Source organism: Somniosus microcephalus, chromosome 4, assembly GCF_052327205.1.
Source record: "Somniosus microcephalus isolate GS21.2 chromosome 4, FLI_Smic_1.0, whole genome shotgun sequence".
NCBI lineage: Eukaryota > Metazoa > Chordata > Chondrichthyes > Squaliformes > Somniosidae > Somniosus > Somniosus microcephalus.
Window position 1 is genome coordinate 63,333,851 of NC_140990.1, and position 24,894 is coordinate 63,358,744.

The following is a 24,894-nucleotide window of genomic DNA, read 5'->3' on the forward strand; positions in this document are numbered from 1 at the left end:
CAATTATAACAAATTGGTTTTGGGTCCGATGCTGGTCTGACATCTCTTCTCTGCTTCTGTTTGCATTCTTTAGCAAAATGTCCCTCTTCACCACAAGCATAACAGCTGGCTATCCCCACTGCTTCCTCTTGTTCCCCCAACTCCTCTGTGGCAGCTGTCTTAGTCTTTTGCATGTTATCTACTTCGGTCGCCCACCTAATTAAATCCTTATAGTTGTTCATTGTAACAACTCCTAATCGTATGGCTGCCTGATGTGCAGGACCGAGTCCGGCTTTAAATGATTGCAGGAAACATTGGTTCTCTGTGGTGGGGTTTAGGACACCGGAACATCCTACAAACCTTTCCCATTTCCATTTACTATAGTCTACAGCAGATTCCCCCATATCCTGAGTTATATTGGTTATGGCTGCCCAATTTACTGGGGCCTGTCCCATAACCTCCTCTACTGCTCGCTTGAAGGCCTCGTAGTTTTAGTCTGACTGTTGCGGGGCGGGATTATACGCTAGGCACCAAGTTCCGTCCCTGAAATTCACAGGCAATTGGTCCCAACGATCAACCGAAATTTTTGCTCGCACCAACTGGTTTATATCTTTAATTGTGTAAATTATGACTGATCCTCAATTCCCTCATCTTTTGGCAAAATGGGTAGTTATTCCCTCGAGGTTGCAGCTGGGGTAATTTATCCACCAGCATTTGTCTCTCTAAGGGTTTGAAGGGCTGGTAGGTGGTTCGAATTATCTGGGGTCTTGCCGGAACTGCGGGGACCGCTGGGATTTCCGGGTTTCCTCCTGCCGCGAGGACCATGGCGGTACCGGGGATCTCCGGGTGTCCTGGGATTACTTCAGTTTTTACCGGGGCCGTTTTTACCGCGCGGTGCACCGGATTATAGGGTGGTGGGAGATTATTTTCTTCTGGTCAGGGCAGTCGCTCCGGCCAGTCCCTCTCCTTACTGTCTCCTGCTGTTTCCTTTTCTAACCCACACCCATCTATATTACCTTCTTCTGGTAGTTTTGGGTATACGGGCGTACTGCTGGAGCCGGCCGCCGCCACCGGGTGTCCCTTCCCTCTTAGTTTGGGAGTTGTTACTTCTTTCTCGTCCCTTTCCCCCTCTCCCTTCTGTTTCAACTCCTTACATTGTTTCTGGTAACAAGCTAAGATTACCATTTCCCCCTTTCCCTCTCTATTTTTGGTTTGTCTCTTCCACCAAGCCATTTGTCTTTCCGCGCTGTCTTCGGGATCCCACCCTTTCTTTTTCATGAACTCGATAAGTTTCTGATTTTTATCCGCTACATAGCGAGTGATGGAGCCGGGATCTCCCCAAGGGGACGGTCCCTCCTCCTTTATCTCTGCATCCTTTTTAGGCATTTTATATAGCTTCTGACTTACTTCTCAATGGTTCTTATGTTACCCTATCATTCACCCACATGCACTTATTTTGCGCACACTCACTCGTCGCGGGATCACGATCCTGTGGTGTTTAGTTCCCTACACCTACTTGATCCTGGCCATCACGTGGGACTACATCCTCTTAATTCGGGCTCAGGCTAGGTGTTTGGGATAATCAACCACCCTTGTCCGTGTCGATCACCCCGTGACTCCCAAGGATCCAATATTCATAGGACTTTATCGCCCACTTATCCGCCTCTTTACCCTAGAGGCCTTGCCGCCTTCACGGCTCAGAGGATTTGCCGCCTTCACGGCTCAGAGGATTTGCCGCCTCTCGGCTCCGAGGATTCGCCGCCTCTCGGCTCCGAGGATTCGCCGCCTCCCGGCTCAGAGGATTCGCCGCCTCCCGGCTCAGAGGATTTGCCGCCTCCCGGCTCACCAGACCGCTCCCCTTTCTCGAGTCTGTCTCCCTATGTCCTTTTAATTGCAGACCTACCGATTCTCACAGGACGTTCTGAGCTTTCTAACTTATGGGTGGTAATTTAAAATGTACTCACCCTTCTTAGCTCAACGTTCCCGTGGACCGGTCAGAGTCTGTGATCCTGCTGACTACGCTAATTGATGTATCCGAAAAGTGGACCTGGTGATATGCCAAGTCGACACTTAACCCTTACCCCCGCAGAGCGGACTAAGTGATATACAAAGTCGACGCTCAGCTATGTACGGATGACAGACTTCGATTGGAGGTTCAAAAACAGTCTTTATTCACAGGCCTGGGGAGAACCTTCTGAGACCCCTCTCAGATCCGACTCCACCAATTTCCTAGCAACATTCATAATTATACAAAAATCAAACCCCTGCCCTAGGGGCGGGTGCAAAGCTTATCAGCATATACAGATTTATTGCTGAATGGCAATTATAAACCATAACATTTCATCCTTCCAGCCGCTTACAAATCACAGTTCTGTTATCAGTTGGTCCCATGGCCTTCTGTGACTGCGGCCTCATCTTAATCTATTGCTTTACAACCGTCCTTTGTCTCTAGCCAGGTGGTTTGTTCGTTAACATGCTTTCTTAAGATAACAGTCCTTGTTCAATCTCTGCAAAGCACAGATTCTGACCTTGTCTCATGTTACTTCTGCAAAGCAAGCACATTATAATTAGTCCCACCAGACTTTGATGTAATGGAACCCTGCTGTGGGTTTACAAACAAACAAATTCTTATGTATGTTATCTTGTATATGTGCTGCCTCGCCTGGCCAAATAGGCATCCTTCCCAATCTTCCCACGGGCCTCTCAGTCAATTAATCCTGTTTTTAGAGCTTAGCTGGATAAATACAATAAGTACAGACCTATATATCATTTTAACTCAGGGTATGAATTAATTTGCTACCTCCACCCTGCACATTGGTGCTACATTATATATATTCTAACATAAACTAAAGTATAATATTAATTTGGTTACAGCATACACAGCAAGTGGTTAGGATCTGGAATGCACTGCCTGAAAGGGTGGTGGAGGCAGATTCAATCACGGCTTTCAAAAGGGAATTGGATAAGTATCTGAAAGAAAAACATTTGCAGGGTTACGGGTAAAGGGCGGGGGAGTGGGTCTAGCTGAAGTGGTCTTGCAGAGAGCTGGCATGGGCTTGATGGGCCAAATGGCCTCCTTCTGTGCTGTAACCATGCTCCAATTCTAAGCTTATATTGTGGTTAATACCAGACAAACCCTGTTCTTTCCCCTGATCTGATTACAGATTCCAACCAGTCGATTCAGTGAATGGAATGTCTTATCAGTGTTCCCTTGGCGACCTGTCTGCAGTGAAATGCCTGTTTGAGTTTCTAACTCAGACTAAACTTCTCTTTCCCATACAACACATTATATCAGACATTTGATGTCAATGTATTTCAGCCATGTTATGTTAATATCTCTAAAATCTACAGGGAGATCAAATACACAAATCTTTAAAAGTTGGAGGATACGTTTATAAAGTGGTTTAAAAATGGTACCTGAGGTATTTTATAAATGGGGAGTAGAAAACAAAATCATCGGTTCGGCTGCAGTTAGTATAAGTTTTGGGCATCTTACACTAGGAAGGATGTCAGGTCACAGAGAGGCTGCAGAATAAATTCACTGAGGTTATACCATGGATGAGAGGCTTTAGTTATCAGAGAATCAGAGAATGATACAGCACAAAAGGCGATCATTCGGCCCACCATGCTTGTGCCAGCTCTTTGGGAGAGCTATCCAATTAATCCCACTCCCTTGCTCTTTCCCCATATCCCCGTAAATGTTTTCCCTTCAAATATTTATCCAATTCCCTTTTGAAAGTTACTCTTCAATCTGCTTCCGCCACCCTTTCAGGCAGTGCATTTCAGATCATAATAACTCGCTGGGTAAAGAAATGTTTCCTCATAATGACCTGTCTGCAGTGAAGTGCCTGTTTGAGTTTCTAACTGAGGCGAACTTCTCTTTCCCAGGAGGAGAGACGAGAGAAACTGGGGCACTTCTCATTAAAACAAAGCAGGGTGAGAGGAGATCTGAGCGAGGTGTTTAAACTTCATCAACGACACCAACCAAAATAACAGAGACACTCCCTATCCTTCAGGACCTGTGTCCAGGGGAGAAGCTGATGGGTTTATCAGATCATCTTTGGGTTAAATGTTGTGCTCGTGGAGCTGAGCCCCTAGTGTCAGCATCAAACACTCTCCAGTCGGGTACAGCACGGGTTAGATACAGAGTAAACCCATCAGCCGCTCCCCGACACAGATACCGAGGGACAGGGAGTGTCCAGACAATGACATTTCTCACTCAATAAGGAATAAATTGATCCTGTACCTCTCCCCATTAATCCTGGGCTCCACACGGGGCGAATCCTGCTCCTGTTTCCCTTCCTGTAACAGCACTGAGCTAAACCCAGCCCATAATGAGCAGGGCTCAGGGAGGTTGGTTGCTAGGCACTGCAGTGATGTCATAAAGCAGGGCCATTCAGCCCAGCTGGTCGTCTCCTTGTCCCTTTAAAGGTGGAGAGCTGGGACACCCTGGCCTAGAAATTCAGTTGGTTGCGCCAGCCGGTAACGCCATAAGAGGGGTATATTTCCAGCGCTAGGCACTTAGCGCCCGGGCGCAGACCGATCTGCGCCAACGCCCAAATTCAGTTGACATTTAGCGCCGGCGCAAAGTGTTTGCGCCTGCTCAGCTGCGCGCGCAGCTTATGACGTCATTTCGTCATGCAACGCTGTTTGTGCGCCCCAAACTGGAAATTCAGTGGCGCCCGCCCAATGTGGGCGTGGCGCTGCTAAGAACTGTGAAGTGGAACGCAACAGAGGCCCTGCGGGCCTCGGAGAGTGCTAATTAAAGGGCACTTACACTGACCTATAAAGCCCAGCCATTTTGCTGCAATGACTTTACTGCTTTGGATTTCTGGACAGAGACCAAGGGACAGAGCTTACTGATTTGGGACAACATAGGAGAGGTATGTGGTAAACCACTGTTATAGTTATCACTGTATATTGTTCTCACTGTTCTCACTGTCACATCACTACACGAGGTCGCCTCTTGTCGCACTGTTATACCTGGGCTGACCACCTCCGACTCCGCCCATTACCTGCCCAGGTATAAAGGTAGCTGACTGGCTAGTATTCCTCCCTGTTGGATCGGATCACCCACGAGGGTGGGCTCTGTTATTTAGCCAATAAAAACCTTCAGTTACGTTCTTAACTCGTCGCCTTTTATTGGACTAATTGATAGGCATATCAATTTTATTGACTAAATTTTAAAGATGTCTGATAATGAACAGCAACAGCAAGGAGCTCACCCAGCAGCACAGCAACAGCAGCCTCCAGACAATGGGCCACACCAGCCGGCTTGGCTGCAAGCCTTGAAACCACCATACCTGGATCTAAACCCACAGGCACCAAACTCAGCCAACGACTTCAAACACTGGCTGGACTGCTTCGAATCGTACCTGGAGGAAGCCGTCGTCCCTCAGAGATCCAAACTAAGAGTCCTGAAAGCCCAAGCGAGCCCGAGAGTATATACACTCATCCAGGACATGACTACGTACGACGACGCCATCAACCTACTGAAACAGCAGTACCGGAGCCCGGTAAACTACATGTACACTAGGCATCTCTTAAGATCTCGCCAGCAACAGCCAGGAGAATCGATAGCTGAATTTTCACGAGCGCTGAGACAACTCGGCAGGAACTGTGACTTTAAAGCGGTGACGGCTACTGCGAACATGGAAGACAATGTCCGCGACGCCTTGGTGAGAGGCCTACGTTCCGACTACACACGGCAAAGACTGCTTGAAGCTAAGGACATAGACCTGGACAAGGCCGAAGCCCTCGCCCTCACCCTAGAGGCCACCCAGCAAGACCAGGAAGCGTTTGCCAGGTACTATTCGCGACCCTGGGACTCGGGCCCGACCCCCACCCCACCACCCTTCACAGCGCTGCCCCCGGGACCTACCTCAGCGTCTGCATCACGGATCCGACCGGGCCCGCTAGCCCCGGTACCGGCCCCGACATCAGGCAACCCCGATCGGGCCGCTGGCTGCTTCTTTTGCGGCCAGGAGAAGCATCCGAGGTCGCGCTGCCCAGCCAAAAACTCGACCTGCAAAACCTGCCTCAAGAAAGGCCACTTCTCCAAGGCCTGCAGAAGCAAATCCTCAGAAGCCAGCAGTGCCTCATGCGAACCCTGGGGGCGGCCATCTTTGTGCGGGGCAGCCGAAGCCTGCAGAGCCTCATGGGAAAACCAGGGGCGGCCATCTTTGTGCGGGGCAGCCGAAGCCTGCAGAGCCCCATGGGAAAACCAGGGGCGGCCATCTTTGTGCGGGGCAGCCGAAGCCTGCAGAGCCTCATGGGAACAGCAGGGGCGGCCATCTTTGTGCGGGGCAAATGATTTAAACAGAGCCTCATGTGAACTACGGGGGCCGCCATCTTCGCCGCCATCTTGTCATGACAACGACGCGCTCATCTACACCCTAGCTTCCGTGACCCTGGATCAAGCCCGCCCGCACCACCTGGCCAGCTCAATGATGGACATCAAAGTCAACGGCCACGCCACGACCTGCCTGTTCGACAGCGGAAGCACGGAGAGCTTCATCCACCCAGACACGGTGAGCCACTACTCCCTCCCCGTCCTGCCAATGCGCAGCCGCATCTCGATGGCATCGAGGTCGCATGCCACAGACATCAGCGGCTACTGTGTCGTGACATTGTCGGTTAAAGGGACAGAGTATAAAAATTTTAAACTCCTCGTACTCCCCCAGCTGTGCGCTGCCGTCATACTAGGGCTGGACTTCCAATCCCACCTCCAAAGTGTAACCCTAGCATACGGTGGACCCCTCCCCCCACTCACAGTCGACAACCAGCGAAAGTTAAACCGCCCACCGCGTAACACCTGCAGCCTATCCACCCTCAAGGTACCGCCACCTTCCCTGTTCGCTAACCTCACCCCCGACTGCAAACCTGTCGCTACTAAGAGCAGGCGGTACAGCGCTGGGGACAGAGCCTTCATTAGCTCTGAGGTGCAGCGACTCCTGAAAGAGGGCATTATTGAGGGGAGCAGCAGCCCCTGGCGTGCCCAGGTGGTGGTAGTCAAGACCGGCGACAAAAATCGCCTGGTTATCGACTACAGCCAGACCATAAACAGATACACCCAGCTGGACGCATACCCCCTCCCCCGCATATCGGACATGGTCAATGAGATTGCACAATACCGCGTATTCTCGACCATCGACCTCAAGTCGGCCTACCACCAACTCCCCATCAGCCCGGAGGACAGCCAGTACACCGCCTTCGAGGCGAATGGCCGCCTCTACCAATTCCTTAGGGTCCCCTTTGGTGTCACCAACGGGGTCTCGGTTTTCCAACGGGAGATGGACCGGATGGTTGACCAGAACGGACTACAGGCCACTTTCCCCTATCTCGATAACGTCACCATCTGCGGCCGCAACCGGCAGGACCATGACGTGAATCTGGAGAAATTCCTCCGTACGGCCCAACGGCTGAACCTCACCTACAATAAGGAGAAATGCGTGTTTAACACAGCGCGCCTTGCCATCCTTGGCTGTGTAGTAGAGAACGGAGTCATCGGCCCCGACCCCAAAAGAATGCGCCCCCTCATGGAGCTACCCCTCCCCCACTGTCCAAAAGCACTTAGGAGAACCCTGGGGCTTTTCGCCTACTATGCCCAATGGGTACCCAATTATGCGGACAAAGCCAGACCCCTCCTGAAAACCACATCCTTCCCCCTCACGGAAGAGGCGTGCGCGGCCTTCTCCCTCATTAAGAGAGACATAGCCAAGGCCACAATGCACGCAGTGGATGAGTCAATCCCCTTCCAAGTGGAGAGCGATGCATCCGACTTCGCCCTAGCCGCTACCTTTAACCAGGAGGGTAGGCCGGTAGCCTTCTTCTCAAGGACCCTACAGGGCCCCGAGACCCGACACTCGTCGGTCGAGAAGGAAGCCCAGGCAATTGTGGAGGCAGTACGGCGCTGGAGGCACTACTTGGCAGGCAAACGATTTACCCTCCTCACCGACCAACGCTCGGTTGCCTTCATGTTTAATAACAAGCTGAGGGGCAAGATCAAGAACGACAAAATCTTGAGGTGGAGAATCGAGCTTTCCACCTATGATTATGAGATCTTGTACCGGCCCGGTAAACTGAACGACCCCCCTGATGCTCTTTCATGCATTACATGCGCCAGCGCGCAAAGTGATAGACTTCAGACCCTCCACAATGACCTCTGCCACCCCGGAGTCACCAGACTCTACCATTTCATTAAGGCCCGCAACCTGCCATACTCCATCGAGGAGGTCAGGACCATGACCAGGAACTGCCAGATCTGTGCTGAGTGCAAACCGCACTTCTATAAGCCGGACAGAGCAAGCCTGATCAAGGCCACCCGCCCCTTCGAGCGTCTGAGCATCGACTTCAAGGGGCCCCTACCGTCATCCGACCGTAATGTGTACTTCCTCAACATCGTTGATGAGTACTCCCGTTTCCCCTTTGCCTTCCCCTGCCCAGACATGACCAGTAACACGGTCATTAAATGCCTGAACAAACTCTTCGCCTTGTTCGGGTTCCCGAACTATATACATAGTGACCGGGGCGCCTCCTTCATGAGCGAGGAACTCCGTCAGTTCCTATTGGAGAGGGGTATTGCAGCAAGCAGGACCACCAGCTACAACCCCCGAAGGAACGGCCAGGTGGAAAGAGAGAACGCGACGGTATGGAAGGCCACCCTCTTAGCCTTAAAGTCTAAGGGCCTCCCAACCTCCCGCTGGCAAGAGGTCCTCCCGATTGCGCTGCACTCCATCCGGTCACTGCTTTGCACTGCCATTAACACCACCCCCCATGCTCGAATGTTTGTCTTCCCCAGGAAGTCGACTACGGGAACCACCCTACCAACCTGGCTGACCTCTCCGGGACCCGTCTTGCTGCGAAAGCACGTGAGGGCCCATAAAACGGACCCCCTGGTCGAGAAGGTGAACCTCCTGCACGCCAACCCCCAGTACGCCTATGTGGCTTACCCAGACGGACGGGAGGACACTGTCTCCTTACGAGACCTCGCACCCTCACCCCCCCCTCCCAACCCCCCGAGTCCAGCCGAGGTAGACGGCATGCCGGAACCCCACGAGCCTTTGCCGACTACGCAGACACCAGCTTTAACACCGGATAATGTAACACCGCCGCTGCGACGATCGGAGAGGCTAACGAAGCCTCCGGACAGACTGACATACCAGAGCTGGTAATACACTTCACCCCGCCGGACTCTAATCTAAACAAGGGGTGAATGTGGTAAACCACTGTTATAGTTATCACTGTATATTGTTCTCACTGTTCTCACTGTCACATCACTACACGAGGTCGCCTCTTGTCGCACTGTTATACCTGGGCTGACCACCTCCGACTCCGCCCATTACCTGCCCAGGTATAAAGGTAGCTGACTGGCTAGTATTCCTCCCTGTTGGATCGGATCACCCACGAGGGTGGGCTCTGTTATTTAGCCAATAAAAACCTTCAGTTACGTTCTTAACTCGTCGCCTTTTATTGGACTAATTGATAGGCATATCAAGGTATTTTTGGCTTCTGGCCAGTGCTTTGACATTTGATTCATTTGATTTCACTGTTTTCAACTTTATTATGGGGGCTGTATGGGGGTCCAACCCTCAGTTGCAGCATTATGTGCGAAGGGCTCGCAGACGCTGTGAGAGAGGGCCAGCCATGCCTAGACGCAGAGGGGCCATCAGGCGTCGGCAACGTAGGCCTTACCCACTCAGGCAATACCGGCAGCAGGTGCCCTATCTCACCATGACTGCGGCGCATTGTGTTAAGAGGCTGCGCTTCAGAAGGGAGGTGGTTGCAGAGATCTGCCAGCTGCTTCACAGAGATCTGCATCCACAGCTGATGTGCAGGACGTCTCTCTCGGTGGAAGTGAAGGTCACGGTGGCTCTGAACTTTTATGCAAGCGGCTCCTTCCAAGCCGCTGCTGGGGACATAGCGAACATCTCCCAGTTCGCCGCGCATCGCTGCATCCGGCAGGTCACCAATGCACTTTTCACGAGGAGACACCAATTCATCTCCTTCCCCATGACCCGACAGAGGCAGGAGCAGCGTGCAGTCGGATTTGCCAGGATCGCGCGCTTCCCCATGGTGCAGGGCGCCATTGACTGCACGCATGTGGCTATGCGGGCACCTATCCACAATGCCGAGGATTACCGCAACCGGAAGGGCTACCATTCCCTAAATGTACAGCTGGTGTGTGACCACAGGCAGCGCATCCTAGCTGTCAATGCCCGCTTCCCAGGAAGCAGCCACGATGCATTTATCCTGCGCCAGACTACTGTGGCTGACATGTTCGAGGCACAGCCTCCACCAAGGGGATGGCTTATCGGGGACAAGGGCTACCCTTTGTGTACATGGCTCATGACCCCGCTCCGCGCGCCCAGGACCCCAGCGGAGGAGGCATACAACGAAAGCCATCAAGCCACAAGGAACATCATAGAGCAAACGATAGGCATCCTCAAGCAACGGTTCCGCTGCCTGGATCGTTCCGGCGGATCTCTACAGTATTCGCCGGATAGAGTCTCCCAGTTCGTCATCGTGTGCTGCATGCTGCACAACCTGGCTATCCGCAGGACTCAGGCACTGCCACCTGACATTGCACCACCACCTCAGGAGGATGAGCAGGAGGACCATGAGGAGGAGGAGGAGGAGGAGGAGTACCAGCCCAGGAGGGAGCCACAAGGTCCAAGGGCCGTCCGCCGGGGGCTTATTGATCGACACTTCTAGGCCCCCTGTCAGGGAATGGGCTGTGGCAATGAACGCACCTGAAGGCAGCCGCACCGCAAGCCCTCAGCCGGTTAACGCAACAACCACTTGAAACCTGAGACGTGGACATGCTGAATAAATAAAAAGCTTTATTTCACAAACTCAAGGCCCTTCCCACATGAAACAGAAAAACAGACAAGACCCCCAAAAAACAGTCAAAAACATCTGTCACTCCCAAAACCTGGGGAGGACTAACAAAACTTGCCCATCCAAATGGCCTTCATCATCGGCCTTACAAAAATAAGCCCCCCCTCCACAACACAAACACCCCCCTAAAAACAAAAAATGCCTTGATCCTCGGCCTTACCAAAATAATGCCCCCCCAGAACACAAGCCCCCCAATATAAAAAAAACCGCTATCACCACACTCTAATGGGTGTGCCGAGAGGGCGAGTCCTTAGACAGGCTTCTCTGGCCCCTGCCCGACCTGCTGCTCCACCTGAACCTGGGCCCTGCGCGTGTGGCAAGGCTGGGGGAAGGCTCATGAGGGCCACAATGCGTGTCGGCAGATGCCCTTGGGGGTCGGCCTAGACGAGGCCTGGCCCGGGAGGGGCCGGCTGCTGACTGCTGCAGCTGGCCAGCATCAGTCTCAGCAGCAGCTCGTCGCACCTTGGCTGGGGGAGTGGCAGTGTTGGCTGCACCAATGGGGGCAAGCTGGCTGATGGCAGGCGCGCGCTGCTCGCCAGAGACACTGGCACTCGGCCGGGCTGGCAGTGCAGCAAGCGCAGCAATCTGGTGGAGGCCAGACCGCTGTGCTGCAGCAGGGCGGTGGGTGCCCTGGCGATGCTTCCGCGCCACAGCGAGTGTGGCAGAAGTGAGTGCCCGAACTGCCCTGGTATGTGCCCGCATCAGCTCTGCCAGTGTCTGGACGGCACCACTCATCTCGCGAGTCACGTCCTGGGCTGCCGCGAGTTGCTGGACACCCCTGTCGTGTGCTGCCGCGAGTTGTTCGACCCCCCCTGGCCTGTGATTCCCCAAAAGCGACCACACTATGAGCCAGGGACTCAATGGCCTGAGGCATCTGTTGCACAACCCCCATGAGCTCCTGGTGCCGCCGCTCAGACGCCGCCGACATCTCATCGAGGAGGCGCACCTCCTGGGCGAGGACCGTCTCCGGACTGGAGGGCGGACTCTCCCTCTGGGGAGAAGGCCGCCGAGCTGGCCGACCCTTCCCGCGTGCCTCGAGCCTACTGGACCCAGGATCTGCCCTCCCTTGCAACTCCTCCCCCCTCTGGGGAGAAGGCCGGCGTGCTGCCGGACCCTTCTCGCGTGCCTCGAGCCCACTGGGCCCAGGATCTGCCCTCCCCTGCAACACTTCCCCCTGGCTCTCCTGCAGGCCAGACGTCTCCCCTCCATTGCCATCCCCTGGCGCGGATGAGGGTTCCCCCGATGTGCCGCCTTCCTCCTGGTCCTCGTCGTCCTCCTCCTCCAAGGGCCTGGCACTCTGAGCTTCAGGGACCACCTCCTCCTCACCAGCTGAAAGCAGGAAGGCACAAGAGTAGCTTTAGAGTGAGGACAGGGCGTCAGCGAGGGAGGCCTGAGTGGTGGCATTATGCGCATTTGTCGGTCAGTGCGAAAGGATGTAGATCTGAAGCGCAAGGGCAACGACAGAGGTCCAACCGGTCATGTCCTTACCAGTGGGTCCCAGTACAGGGTCCGCATCTCCGATCGCAACAGGGCCAGTCACCCGGGCACGCATGAGTCGAGCCACGCTCTCCTCCAGCTCACTGAGCGGCTGGTACTGGGGACGGCCTCCCCCGGTGGCAGACTGGCTCCTCAAATTCCGTGCCAGCTTGGCCTGCAAGAGAAAGGACGGCCTCTAAGTACAGTGTGGTGCCCTGTTGCTGTGTGCACTGCCTCCCATGGTCGAATAGCTTGGCCAGTGTGGTGCCCTGTTGCTGTGTGCACTGCCTCCCATGGTCGAATAGCTTGGCCAGTGTGGTAAGTGCAGAAAGTGCTATTGATGATCATGCCAGTGCCATTGCTGCGGGAGGAGGGCTGCCCATTAGTCCTTTGAGGTCCCTTTGCCCATAATGTGAGGTGCACATGCAAGGATGAGGAGGACACTGGAAAGGGTACTCACCTTCACCATCCGAGTGAGGTCGTTGTACTTCTTGCGGCATTGGTCCGCACTCCTGGGGACATCGCAGGTGGATGACACCCTGCGGGCGATTTTCCTCCAGGCTTTCCTGTACTGGCTCCTGGGAGCCTTCTTGCCACTGTCTGGGCACAAGATCTCTCTTTTGTTTTCGACACCATTAATCAGCACCCTCAGAGCATGCTCTGAGAAGCGCTGCGCTCGTTCACGGGCCCTCTCCATGGCTCCAGGCGCTATTTTGGCCCACCAGCAGTGTTGAGGCCTAGCTGTAGGGCTCCAGTATGCAGGGCGTGGCAGCAGTCAAAGTCGACCCTTCCCCCTTTAAGAGCTGGCCGGCGTCAGGGTGTCTGCTGTCAATCAAAACATGACCGCACCTGCGCTGCGCCCGGCCTCGGCGTTATCAGGCCGCATCGCCGGCTTAGCGCCTGAAGAGAGCATTGCAACGCCAGTTTCAGCGCTCGGCCAAACTCTTGGCCAACTCTACTGAATTTCGGCGATGTGACCTACACTTTCCGGCGGGCGCTAACTTTAGCGAACGCCCGACTTTAGCGCCCCAAAAGTGTCCAGACTGAATTTCTAGGCCCCTGTCTCCAAACACATCCCACCTGTTCATACTGAGAATCCCCGGGGAAGGCCCAAGGCCCAGAGTGTGGAACACAATCAAGGGGGAAAGAGGAGGAAAGAAGGGGAGGTAAATCAAGGAGTCGGGACTGAGGGGCACCAAGCTTCAGTTTTAGAGCCTGTAGACTTCAGGAGGGGAAGACTGAGTTCATTAGTTTTAGGATCCAGGGAGAGAACAAGGAGCAGATGGGGAGACTGGTGTGGATTCCAGCACAGTGAGGATGTAGGGGGAGGGAGATTGTGTTGGGCCGTGTATTAGGGGTGTAGGAGGGACAAGAGAGGAAAGGTCAGAGGAGCAATTACTGCAGCAGTGCCCATAAATAGTGAGAGAGGGAGGTGGGGGTTCGAGTGGACCAGGGACAGTCTGTTAAACTCTCTGTTTGCTGTGACCAGTTTTCCTTCGGTTAAAAATGGCCTCCTGTAGCCCAGTGACACAAACAGCCCATTAAACTCCACCAATGGCCTTTGGTCTGGTGAGGTCTCCCTTTGTGAAACATCGGCTGTTGTTAAAGCTTTTCATTCTGACACGCTCACACTGAGAAATGAGCTGCAGAACTGCCGACACCGTCAGCTTTAAGGAGACGTTTCCCTTTGGAGATCGGATTGTCCATTGAGTTTGATTAAATTTATGTTAAAGTAACAAGGCTGCTTTGTCCCGTGACAATAACATTATCAGAATATTTCCCATAGTTTAAAATCCAATATTACAGGGGCTCGCTGCCCTGGATGGTTGAAGTGGACCCTGTGATATAATAGAATTTTCTGTCCTGTCAGACTTGGACATCTTGTAGATCCATCTTTTAACAAGTTGTGGGAACTCAGTTCTCAGATGGATTCCACTCAGTTTGTAACAAGTCCTCAATCAGCTCGTCTTATTGTCGAGATATCAAGGACCCGCTAATTTATTTGACATTGATACAGGTTAAACTCCAGCCCAGTTATAGGGGTTACTAACATCAGCGGAAACAAACCCCAACTGTCAGAATGAACGTGGTTCAGTCCTGGATGTGATTAACAGCAGCAATAACAGCAGAATCCAACCCCTGCAGTCACTTGTGAACTCGCTGGTGTGTCAGCAGGTGTTCTGACAGAGTGAATCCCTTCCCACACACGGAGCAGGTGAATGGCCTCTCTCCGGTGTGAACTCACTGGTGTGTCCGCAGGTTGGATGATACACTGAATCCCTTCCCACACACGGAGCAGGTGAACGACTTCTCCCCAGTGTGAACTCGCTGGTGTGTCTGCAGGTTGGATGATAGACTGAATCCCTTCCCACACACGGAGCAGGTGAACCGCCTCTCCCCAGTGTGGGTGTGTTGGTCTGTCCGCAGATACTTTGCACTTTCAGGAAGTCAAACAGGCGCTTCACTGCAGACAGGTTGCCATGGCAACACTGATAGGACATTCCACTGAATCGACTGGTTGGAAGCTGTAATCAGATCGGGAGAAACAACAGAGTTTGCCGCTATTAACCACAATATAAGCTTAAACCAGAGTGAGTAATACATTAGATTATAATGTGTGATGAAAGGTTCTGACGGAAGGTCAGTGACGTGAACCGTTAACTCTGTTTCTCTCTCCACAGACGCTGCCTGACCTGCTGAGGATTTCCAGCATTTTCTCTCTTTATTTCAGATTTCCAGCAGCCGCAGTATTTTGTTTTTGTAACTGGATGGATCTTTCAGAGAGCTGCACAGGCACGATGGGCCGAATGGCCTCCTTCTGTGCTGTACCATTCATGGATTCTGTGAAGTGTTGGTTAATGCAATTTAAGAAACATCAAAGGGTTTGTGTCAGAATTTAACTGAGTATCGAGGCAACATGTCCAGGTTATGTAAACTGGGCCTGTTCACACTGGAAAGAGGTCAAGAGGTGATAGGATTGCTGTTTTTAGGATTCTAAAGGGACTGGATAATGTAGAGCACGACAAGTTATTTCACCCTGTCCAGAACAGTAGAACCAGAGGACACGGCCTGCGCTTGAAGGGGGTAAATTCAAATCCAATCTGTGGAAACAATATTTCAGTGAGTGAGTGGTCAATCTATGGGACAGGCTCCCTAGGGAGATGGTGGAAGCAGTTAGTGTTGATTCATTCAAATGTAAATTGGACCGATTTCATTCATAGAATAAGGTTTGGGGACACAGTGTGTGAGTAATTTGAGACATGACGTGTGGTCAGTGTAGAATGCTCGGGAGGAAGAGGTGACTTTGGTCCGATGGCTCCTAAAGCTCTCCACCACTGGGGTTTTCCTCACCTCATGTCTGGGTCTGTTGTAGACTCATTGATAGAGATTGATCACTGTGATTAGTCAACAACTCCATTATCATTGTATCATGGGACTCCCAGGATGGTAGAAGGCCAATTAAATCAGAACCGAAATAATCCAGAGTAAGAAAGGAGAAATGGCGCAAAATGGAGCAGTCAGCAACAGGACATCAATTAGTCTCCTCTTATCATGGAGTCAGCACAGACTCAACTCAAACTGTGTTTGAAACAAAGCTGATTTATTTGACATTTATCCAGAATATTAATCTCCAGCCCAGTTATAGGGTTATAAACATCAGCAGAAACAAACCCCAACTGATAGAATGAACAGGGTTCAGTCCTGGATGTGATTAACAGCAGCAATAACAGCAGAATCCAACCTCTGCAGTCGGTCGTGAACTCGGTGGTGTCTCAGTAAGGAGGATGACTGAGTGAATCCCTTCCCACACACGGAGCAGGTGAACGGCCTCTCCCCGGTGTGAACTCGCTGGTGTGTCAGCAGGTTGGATGAATCAGTGAATCCCTTCCCACACATGGAGCAGATGAATGGCCACTCCCCAGTGTGAACAGGTTGGTGTGCCAGCAGGTTGTAGGAATCCGTGAATCCCTTCCCACACGTGGAGCAGGTGAACGGCCTCTCTCCAGTGTGAACTCGCTGGTGTATCAGCAGGTAGGATGAATCAGTAAATCTTTTCCCACATACAGAGCAGGTGAACGGCCTCTCCCCAGTATGAGTGCGTTGGTGTTTCAGCAGACGACTTGTGCTTTTAAAGCTCTTCTCACAGTCAGGACATTCAAAAGGTTTCTCATCAGTGTGAACATGTCGGTGTTCGGTGAGGTGGGATGACTGAGTGAATCCCTTCCCACACACAGAGCAGGTGAATGGTCTCTCCCCGGTGTGAACTCGCTGGTGTGTCAGAAGGTCGGATAAATCAGTGAATCCCTTCCGGCACTCAGTGCACGTGAATGGCCTCTCCCCAGTGTGAAATCGCTGGTGTCTCAACAGGTGGGATGATCGGGTGAATCCCTTCCCACACATGGAGCAGATGAACGGCCTCTCCCCAGTGTGAGTGTGTTGGTGTTTCAGCAGGTGCTGTTTGCTTTTAAAGCTCTTCTCACAGTCAGAACATTGAAACGGTCTCTTATCAGAGTGAACAAGTTGGTGTGTCAGAAGGTGGGACGAACAAGTGAATCCCTTCCCACACACGGAGCAAGTGAATGGCCTCTCCCCAGTGTGAGTGCGTCGGTGTATCAATAAATCCTTTTTACTTTTAAAGCACTTCTCACAGTCAGAACAATTAAAAGGTTTTTTATCAGAGTGAACAAGTTGATGTGTCAGAAGGTGGGATGACTGAGTGAATCCCTTCCCACACACGAAGCAGGTGAATGGCCTCTCCCCAGTGTGAACTCGTTGGTGTGTCAACAGATCCTTTGTGCTTTTAAAGCTCTTCTCACAGTCAGAACATTTAAAAGGTCTCTTATCAGTGTGAACTCGCTGGTGTGTCAGGAGGGTTGATAAAGCAGTAAATCCCTTCCCACATTCAATGCAGGTGAACGGTCGCTCTCCAGTATGAACTCTCTGGTGTGTATAGAGGCTGGACGACTGAGTGAATCCCTTCCCACACACGGTGCAGATGAACGGCCTCTCCCCAGTGTGAGTGCGTCGATGAGTTTCCAGCTCAGATGGGTAATTGAATCCCTTCCCACAGTCCCCACATTTCCACGGTTTCTCCATGGTGCATGTGTCCTTGTGTCTCTCCAGGTCGGACGATCAGTTGAAGCCTCATCCACACACACAACACGTGTACAGTTTCTCCCCGCTGTGAATGGGGTGATATTTTTCAGGCTGTGTAACTGGTTAAAGCTCTTTCCACAGTCAGTGCACTGGAACACTCTCACTCGTGTGTGTGTGTCTCGGTGCCTTTCCAGTCACGCTGATGTTTGAAATCTTTCCCCACAGACAGAAAAGACAAACATTTCTCCTTCCACATTCAAAGACTGATGATATTCAGGTCCTGATGAATGGAGTGACTTGTCAGATGTTGATGTGATGTTTGGTTTGAGTTTGCAGTGTGTAAATGCTGCCCTTTTCACAGCCTGTAAAAGATTACAAAAGCCATCACTGTGAGTCCAGGATAGAAATTGACAAGATTCTCTCCTCCTGGTTCCTGGCCAAGGGGGCCACGCATGCGCCCTGCTGCCCCCTGAGCTTCTCAAGATGGCGGCCGTTAACCCGGGCCTGTCACCGGGAGAAAGCCCCGCAGCTGCCGCCCCGCTCGGGGCAAACGCCCAGCCCGGAGGCTCTTGTTCGAGGCCTGAGGCCCACCCCGGGTGTTTATAAAGTCTCCCCGCCGGTTCTATTGCTCCCCTGCACTCCACCGTCTCCTCTCCGCTCCGGAATCTTTTCTCCACCTTCCGCCGCCATTACCCGACTGGCGGCACTGCGCATGCGCGGACCCCACCCCGCACCAAGCTCTCCCCGTGCCTGCGCACACCAGGCCCTGCAGCATTGATAGGGCCTATTCTCGCGCGCGGAGTGTTCTGGGTAAAAACCATCGCCATTTTAGGTCAACAACAAGGTGGCAGAAAAGTGAGTGGAATAGCTGAAGACAGAGATAACTTTGGAGGAGGGACTAGGAGGAGGATAAGCGGTGTGGCACAGAGCTCGAGAATCTACTAAACGGAGTGGCTTGCTAAACAGAGTGGTAAGGGGAATTTGGTGAGAATGGGAATTGGATGCTGAGGGGGAAGGAGGTGCTCAGTAATTTAAACCAGGAGCAACAGTAAATTATAAATAATCGCACCGGAGGACACAGAAAAAAGTGACGTTATAATCAACACACAGCAGCGCAAATTAACATGAGTATATCGGTAAGAATATCGATATCCCTTTGTGTGTTTAGTCTCTTTAGTGTTTAGTGTTAAGCTTGACTTAGTAAGAATTTATTAGTTCAAGTAAATGTAAGTCAAAGGAAAACGATGTAAGTGATTAAATTCTAACTGCTTTTAAAGATGCTCATAACTGATAAATAGCGAAGTAATTAATCACAGTTCAAGAAGTAAACTACAGATAACAAAAAATAAATTCATTCATTCATTAATAAAGACCAGGCAGTGTGTGGGGATTGTAGTGTGTGGGAGTTTGTGAACAACGAGACTGTCCCAGACTGCCACATCTGCAGCAAATGTCTCTGCCTCATGACATTCCAGCTCAGAGTTAGTGAGCTGGAGTCCAAGCTAGAGACACTCCGACATATAAGGGAGGAGCAGGAATTACTGGATAATTTACTCGAGTACAGTCACACACCAGAAGAAAGCACAGGTGCAGGAAGGGGAGTGTGACTGTCAGTCAGCCGGGTAAGGGGAATGTAGGAGAAGTAGTGAAGGAAGTCCAGCAGACACTGCTCCTGTCGAACAGGTACAAAGTACTCAATACCTGTGAGGATCAGGAGAAAGACTTGGAAGGACAGCTAGAATGCTGCCCAAGGCACCGTGGAACATGAGGCTGTCCAAGGGGTGGAGGAGCAGAGTGGAAACATTGTCGTATAGGGGATTCTATAATTAGATGGATAGATAGTAGTCTCTACAGTCAGGATCGAGAGTCCCGAAGGGTGTGTTGCCTTTCTGTTGTCAGGGTAAGGGACATCTCAAAATGGCTGGAAATGAATCTGGACACCAAATCCAGGGACCACTTACACTGTGACACCAAATCCAGGGACCACTTTCACTGAGACTATAAATGGAAATCAGAGAGCATCAGTATGGAGAATGGTCATGGTGGTGAAAAGTGCTCTAGTGAGGGCAAAAGGCAGGTAATAGATGAAGATATGACGGTGGAATCAGATGGTGACAGGTTATTTTCAGAAGCCCTTTTCAGGCAGGCTGATGATTGAGATGTAACCAGCCCAACACGTGGATCGGCCTGTTCTTGTTCCCAAATCCCAAAGTGTATGTATTTTTCTGTGAGAACTGTAGAGATGTGAAAGAAGGGAAAAAAATCAGGCTCCAGCCAGAAAGAATGTTCCTTGAATGAACAATTTATGAGGCTGTTCCGTGACTCGTCTGTGTGAGGTTAAAAAACATGAAATGAAAAAGATGCGTCCAGTGACACCTGTGTTGTTAATAATGGTTTCTAACCCTAATCACTTACTCCTAAGTCTAACCTCCAATTGACTACCCCCAACCACTAGCCCCAATCATAACCAATAACTACTAGCCCCAACCACTAACCTCAATCCTAACCAATAACTATGAGCCCCAACCACTAACCCCAATCCTAACCAATAGCCACTAGCCCTAGCCACTAACCCCAATCCTAACCAATAACCACTAGCCCCAACCACTAACCCCAATCCTAACCAATAACCACTGGCCCCAACCACTAACCCCAATCCTAACCAAGAACCAAGAGCCACAAAAACTAACCCCAATCCTAACCAATAACGAAGAACCACAAACACTAACCCCTAAACCGACACCCTAACCCCAGCCCCTAACAAAGGATCATTGACAGGGATCAATGGAGGAGCTAAAGACCTGATAAAGGAAGTATTTGAAACAATTATCTCATTTAAAGAAATAGTGCAAGGTATGTTAGTAACAAGAAATTATATCAACTAGACCATCAAGCTCAGAAATTATTATTACAAAGATCAGAACCTTTCAAAGGTTATCACGTGCAGTACGTGTGGAGGAGTTTTGCTAACTTGAATCCACAAAGGGTAATACAGATACAGATAATAACAGATTTCAAAACTTATGCAAGATATTTCTATAAAGCTATGGTTCAAAGGAATTGCAGCTGAGTGTACTCTTTTGTGCTAACAAATAGACTGTAGCTTAACTTAAAACATTAAAGGAAACTTAATAATTTAATTAACATTTCATTACCTGTGGTGATAAGCACTCCAGTCCCTGCGGTGTGCAGATGAGTGTACTCTTTTGTCGGGACCATAAACAAATAAACTAACTTAAAAAACCATTAAATTAAACTTAACAAATTAAATTAAAATTGGGTTGGCCGGGGTGATGATGCACTCCAGTCCCCACAGTGCCCACTGGTCGCAGAAGGCCTCCAGCCTGCCAGCAGACTCCGCGTGCTCCATCTCCAGGGCCACCAGGAGAGAGGCAGGCAGTCGGGCCGAATGACCCCCTCGACCACCCGCTGCCTGGACCAGTTGATGGCAGATGAGTGTAATTGAGACACTACAGTTCAGTCTATGACACCCACAAGTTGTGTACTCAAACGGAGCAAGCTTGGGGTTTGATGTGGTGGAAGGCGAAAGAGATGAGAACGGAAATAATCTAGAGTAAGAAAAGGCCCAAAAATTAAACAGTCTGGAGGAATCAAATATTTGACACACTGTGTGTTTGAAATAAACTGATTTATTCACTGAAATAACAAGAGAAAATGCTGGAAATACTCAGCAGGCCAGGCAGCATCCATGGAGAGAGAAACAGAGTTAACATTTCAGGTCTGGGACCCTTCATCAGAACTTGAAAAAGCTGGAGATGTAACAGATATTACTAAGGTAAGAGTCAGGAAAGTTATCCTGGGAGGATCTGAAACACGAAGGGTGGAAGTTCAGTTGGAATCCACGTGGAATAAGTTGGAACCGGAGACAGTTGCTGAGGAAAGAGATGTGGCTGTGAAACCGAGTCTTGGAAAATGTTGTAAATGGGGATGGAAAAATCATACAGCATGAAAAATGGGAGCAGAGGTTAAAGTTTGAAATTGTTGAACTCAATGTTGAGTCCAGAAAGCTGTAAAGTGCCTCATCGAAAGATGAGGTGCTGTTCCTCGAGCTTTATTTATTCACTATTTATACAGAATATTAATGTCCAGCGCAGATACAGGGGTTATTAAGATCAGCAGAAACAAACCATAACTACTAGAATGAACATGGTTCAGTCCTCAATCCGATCACAGTAAATCATGTTCCATTCACTAATCTGGTCTTTCAATGGGGGCTTTTACCCAGCATTCCCTGCAGTGGACCACGTGCCGCACCCAGTCCACAGGAGCCCAGTGCGCACACGCGGGAAGAGGGCCGGTATATTGAGCATGCGCGGTGCATTACTGGAGATGGACGGAGAGGAGCTGAAGTCGGGATCGCGAAGGTGCAACGGGTAAGAATCGCGACGGAGGGGAGTAATGGACCGGTCGGTGGGTGGGGAGACTTCATAAACAACTCGTGCAGGAGGCAAGCCCCGAATAATAACCTGAAGGTCCGGTGTTTGCAGTTGCGGGGATTTCTTTCCCTTACAGGCCAAGGTTAACGACAGCCATCTTTGTAAAGGAGGGCGGAAAGTTTCAGTGCGACGTCACCCTATGCCTGAGACAAATAGCCTTGTGTCCAATAAGGGGAATAAAGGCCCACAGCCTCCCCTGGCCCCGGGCCCTGAACAAGGGACTGGAGAAACTCGCTGCCCTGCGGATCAGACAATCAGCCGGCGCTAGTCCCGCCCCTCGGGCTCCCCAATTGGTTGGAGGACCCGCCGCCGGCTCACTCCTCCAGCTCCCGTCAATCAGACCGCGGGCCCAGGTCACGTGTCCCCGAGGAGATCACGTGCACCGTCCAACTGACGCCGCTCGGTCCGGGGCCTCGCAGACTCTCAGGTTTTTCTATTTCTCTTCATTCTCTCCCGATCCACCCTTCCCCCGCACCCCGCACGATTCTCCACCCAATCGGAGCGGAGAAAACTCACTTTGGGTCACCGATCGCAACTCTGTAACCGACACCAAGGCCTTTTCCCGGAATACCCCGCGCCGACTCCGTCCGACAGGATCCGAGTGCGCAGGCGCAGCTCCGAGTGGGGGAGGGGGTTGGTCTCCTCTGGGCATGCGCGGTTATTACTCTTGGTGACTGGGAGGGGTCGCTGTGCCGGACTCGGCCCAAACCGCCGTCCCGCGTACGCATGCGCGGACTCTCGGATGTCAATCAACCAACAGCTAGAATAGGTCGCTGGTGAGGCCAGTGAAGAAAGACTTGCATTTATATAGCACCTTTCACCACCACCAGATGTCCCAAAGCGCTTTACAGTCAATGAAGTACTTTTTGAAGCGTAGTTACTGTTATAATGTAAACAAAGAAATATAGAAGATAGGAGCAGGAGTAGGCCATTCGGCCCCTCGAGCCTGCTCCACCATTCAATGAGATCATGGCTGATCATCCAAACTCAGTACCCTGTCCCTGCCTTCTCCCCATATCTCTTGATCCCTTTAGCCTTAAGAAATATATCCAACTCCTCCTTGAATATCTATATATATAAACGGATACTTCTGTCTGTCTCTCTATCTGTCTGTCTATCTGTCTGTCTGTCCTCACGTGTGCGTCAGTCCGGCTATGCGCTCGAAAGTTATAGGGCGTACCAACGCATGCATTACGTCGAAAGAAAGCTTACCGTTCCGAAACGGTCGTAAGCGTATTTACGTTTCGGCCGGACAAAAATCGCGCCCGCGGTATCCGAAAAACGTTCAACATTCCGCTCATTAGCATCTCATTATCCACTCATTAGCGATAGAGTGACCTCGAGGTCGACCAATCGTACGCCGGGTTGCTGGCGCGTGCGGCCGGGCCCTCCTACGGTCGAGTGACGGGACGATTGACCAATCCTACGCTTTGGTGACCTAACGGTCGACCAATCGGTGCGTGTGTGGGCGGGCCTTATCGTTCTGAACCGAGGTGAGTCGCCGCCATCTTGATTCCAAACTTTTCCTTTCTTTATCCCGTTTTCTGCGTCTTTCAAAAAAACGTTGCTTTTAAAACACATATTGTTTTTTAAAAAAGTTAATTACTTTCTAAATCTTTTATCTAATCTCATTAATTTTCCTACCTTTCCCCGTTTTTCCAGGTAGGCCTCGAAGCCTCGGCCTCTCCTCCACACCCACGCCCGAGCTAGGCACCTCCCGGCCCCAGTCAACAAGCGGCCCCCGATTGCCGCCATCTTTGTGAAGGCTGGAGGGGCGGGCCTCAGCCGAGCGCCACTACCTTAGTAAAGGGTGTGCGCGCAGCAGGAGCAGCTGAGACGCGGCGTCTCTCTCTGTTCCCCACTCGGCTTGGGTGGGCGGGCGGGGGCTTGGAGAGCGGGAAGGGTTACCCCGGCAACCGGTCCCACCGGCCGTCTCTCACAGCCGCAATCGGCGCTCTTCAAGCCAGCTCGGGAGGGCGGGGCCATGTCAGTGCGTGGGGCGGCACGGAGCTCCGTGCAGCCATCACCGGCGCTGGGCTCGGGTGCTTTGTGGCCTGCGGCCCGAACAGCGGCTGCGGACCTCTAGCTGACCGAGGTGCTGGACTCGGCTGGGCCATGTCTTTGCGGGTGTTCACCTCGGCCAACGGCATCAGCGTGATGGCCGAGGCCGTCAAAAGCGTCCAAGGGAACGCGTTCATCCAGGCGCCGAGGCCCGGGCCCCGGGGCGGAAAGAGGGATTGGAGCAGGGGATGAGGGCTCGGGCAGGGGAGAGGGGGGAGAGAGAGGGGGGAGGAGGGGGAGAGGGAGGAAGGGGGTAGGGAGGTGGTGAGAGGGAGGAGGGGGTAGGGAGGTGGTGAGAGGGAGGAGGGGGAGAGGGAGGAGAGAGGGTGGGGGGAGGGGAGAGAGAGAAGGTGGGGGGAGGGGAGAGGGAGAGGGTGGGGGGAGGGGAGAGATAGAGGGTGGGGGGAGAGGGGAGAGACAGATGGTGGGGGAGGGGAGAGAGAGAGGGTGGGGGGAGGGGAAAGAGGGTGGGGGGGAGAGAGAGGGTGGGGGGTGAGAGACAGAGAGGGTGGGGGGAGGGGAGAGAGAGAGGGTGGGGGGAGGAGAGGGTGGGGGGAGAGAGAGAGAGGGTGGGGGGAGGGGGAGAGAGAGAGAGGGTGGGGGGAGGGGAGAGAGGGTGGGGGGAGGGGAGAGAGGGTGGGGGGAGAGAGAGAGAGGGTGGGGGGAGAGAGAGAGGGTGGGGGGAGGGGAGAGAGAGAGGGTGGGGGGAGGGGAGAGAGAGAGGGTGGGGGGAGGGGAGAGAGAGAGGGCGGTGGGAGGGGAGAGAGAGAGGGTGGGGGGAGGGAGAGGGGGGAGGGGCGAGGGAGGGAGGGGGGAGGGAGGGAGAGTAAAGCAGGGAGAGACGGGGAGGGAGAGAGGGTGAGGGAGGGAGAACGTGAGGAGAGGGAGAGGGGGAGGGAGAGTAAAGCAGGGAAAGACGGGGGAG

At 52.2% G+C, this 24,894-nt stretch overlaps 2 protein-coding genes and 1 long non-coding RNA gene across 3 annotated transcripts in view; 1 reads left to right on the plus strand and 2 right to left on the minus strand.

Moving 5' to 3' along the window:
* LOC147119053 (uncharacterized) overlaps positions 1-24,894 on the plus strand; it is an 81,748-nt gene that overhangs the window by 23,320 nt on the left and 33,534 nt on the right. The window lies entirely within an intron of this gene.
* LOC147119054 (uncharacterized) lies at positions 2,127-5,136 on the minus strand. Its single transcript, XR_015077982.1, has 2 exons — positions 4,226-5,136; positions 2,127-2,524 (listed from the first exon to the last, which is right to left on the minus strand). It is a non-coding gene; the product is annotated as an uncharacterized LOC147119054 (long non-coding RNA).
* The window catches only part of LOC147119055 (uncharacterized), a 21,899-nt gene continuing 12,981 nt past the window's right edge, over positions 15,977-24,894 (minus strand). Inside the window, exon 2 of the mRNA XM_085984776.1 lies at positions 15,977-17,813. Within this exon, the coding sequence (XP_085840902.1) occupies positions 16,051-17,451 (1,401 nt within the window). The 5' untranslated portion in view covers positions 17,452-17,813 and the 3' untranslated portion in view covers positions 15,977-16,050. The remainder of the gene's footprint in view (positions 17,814-24,894) is intronic.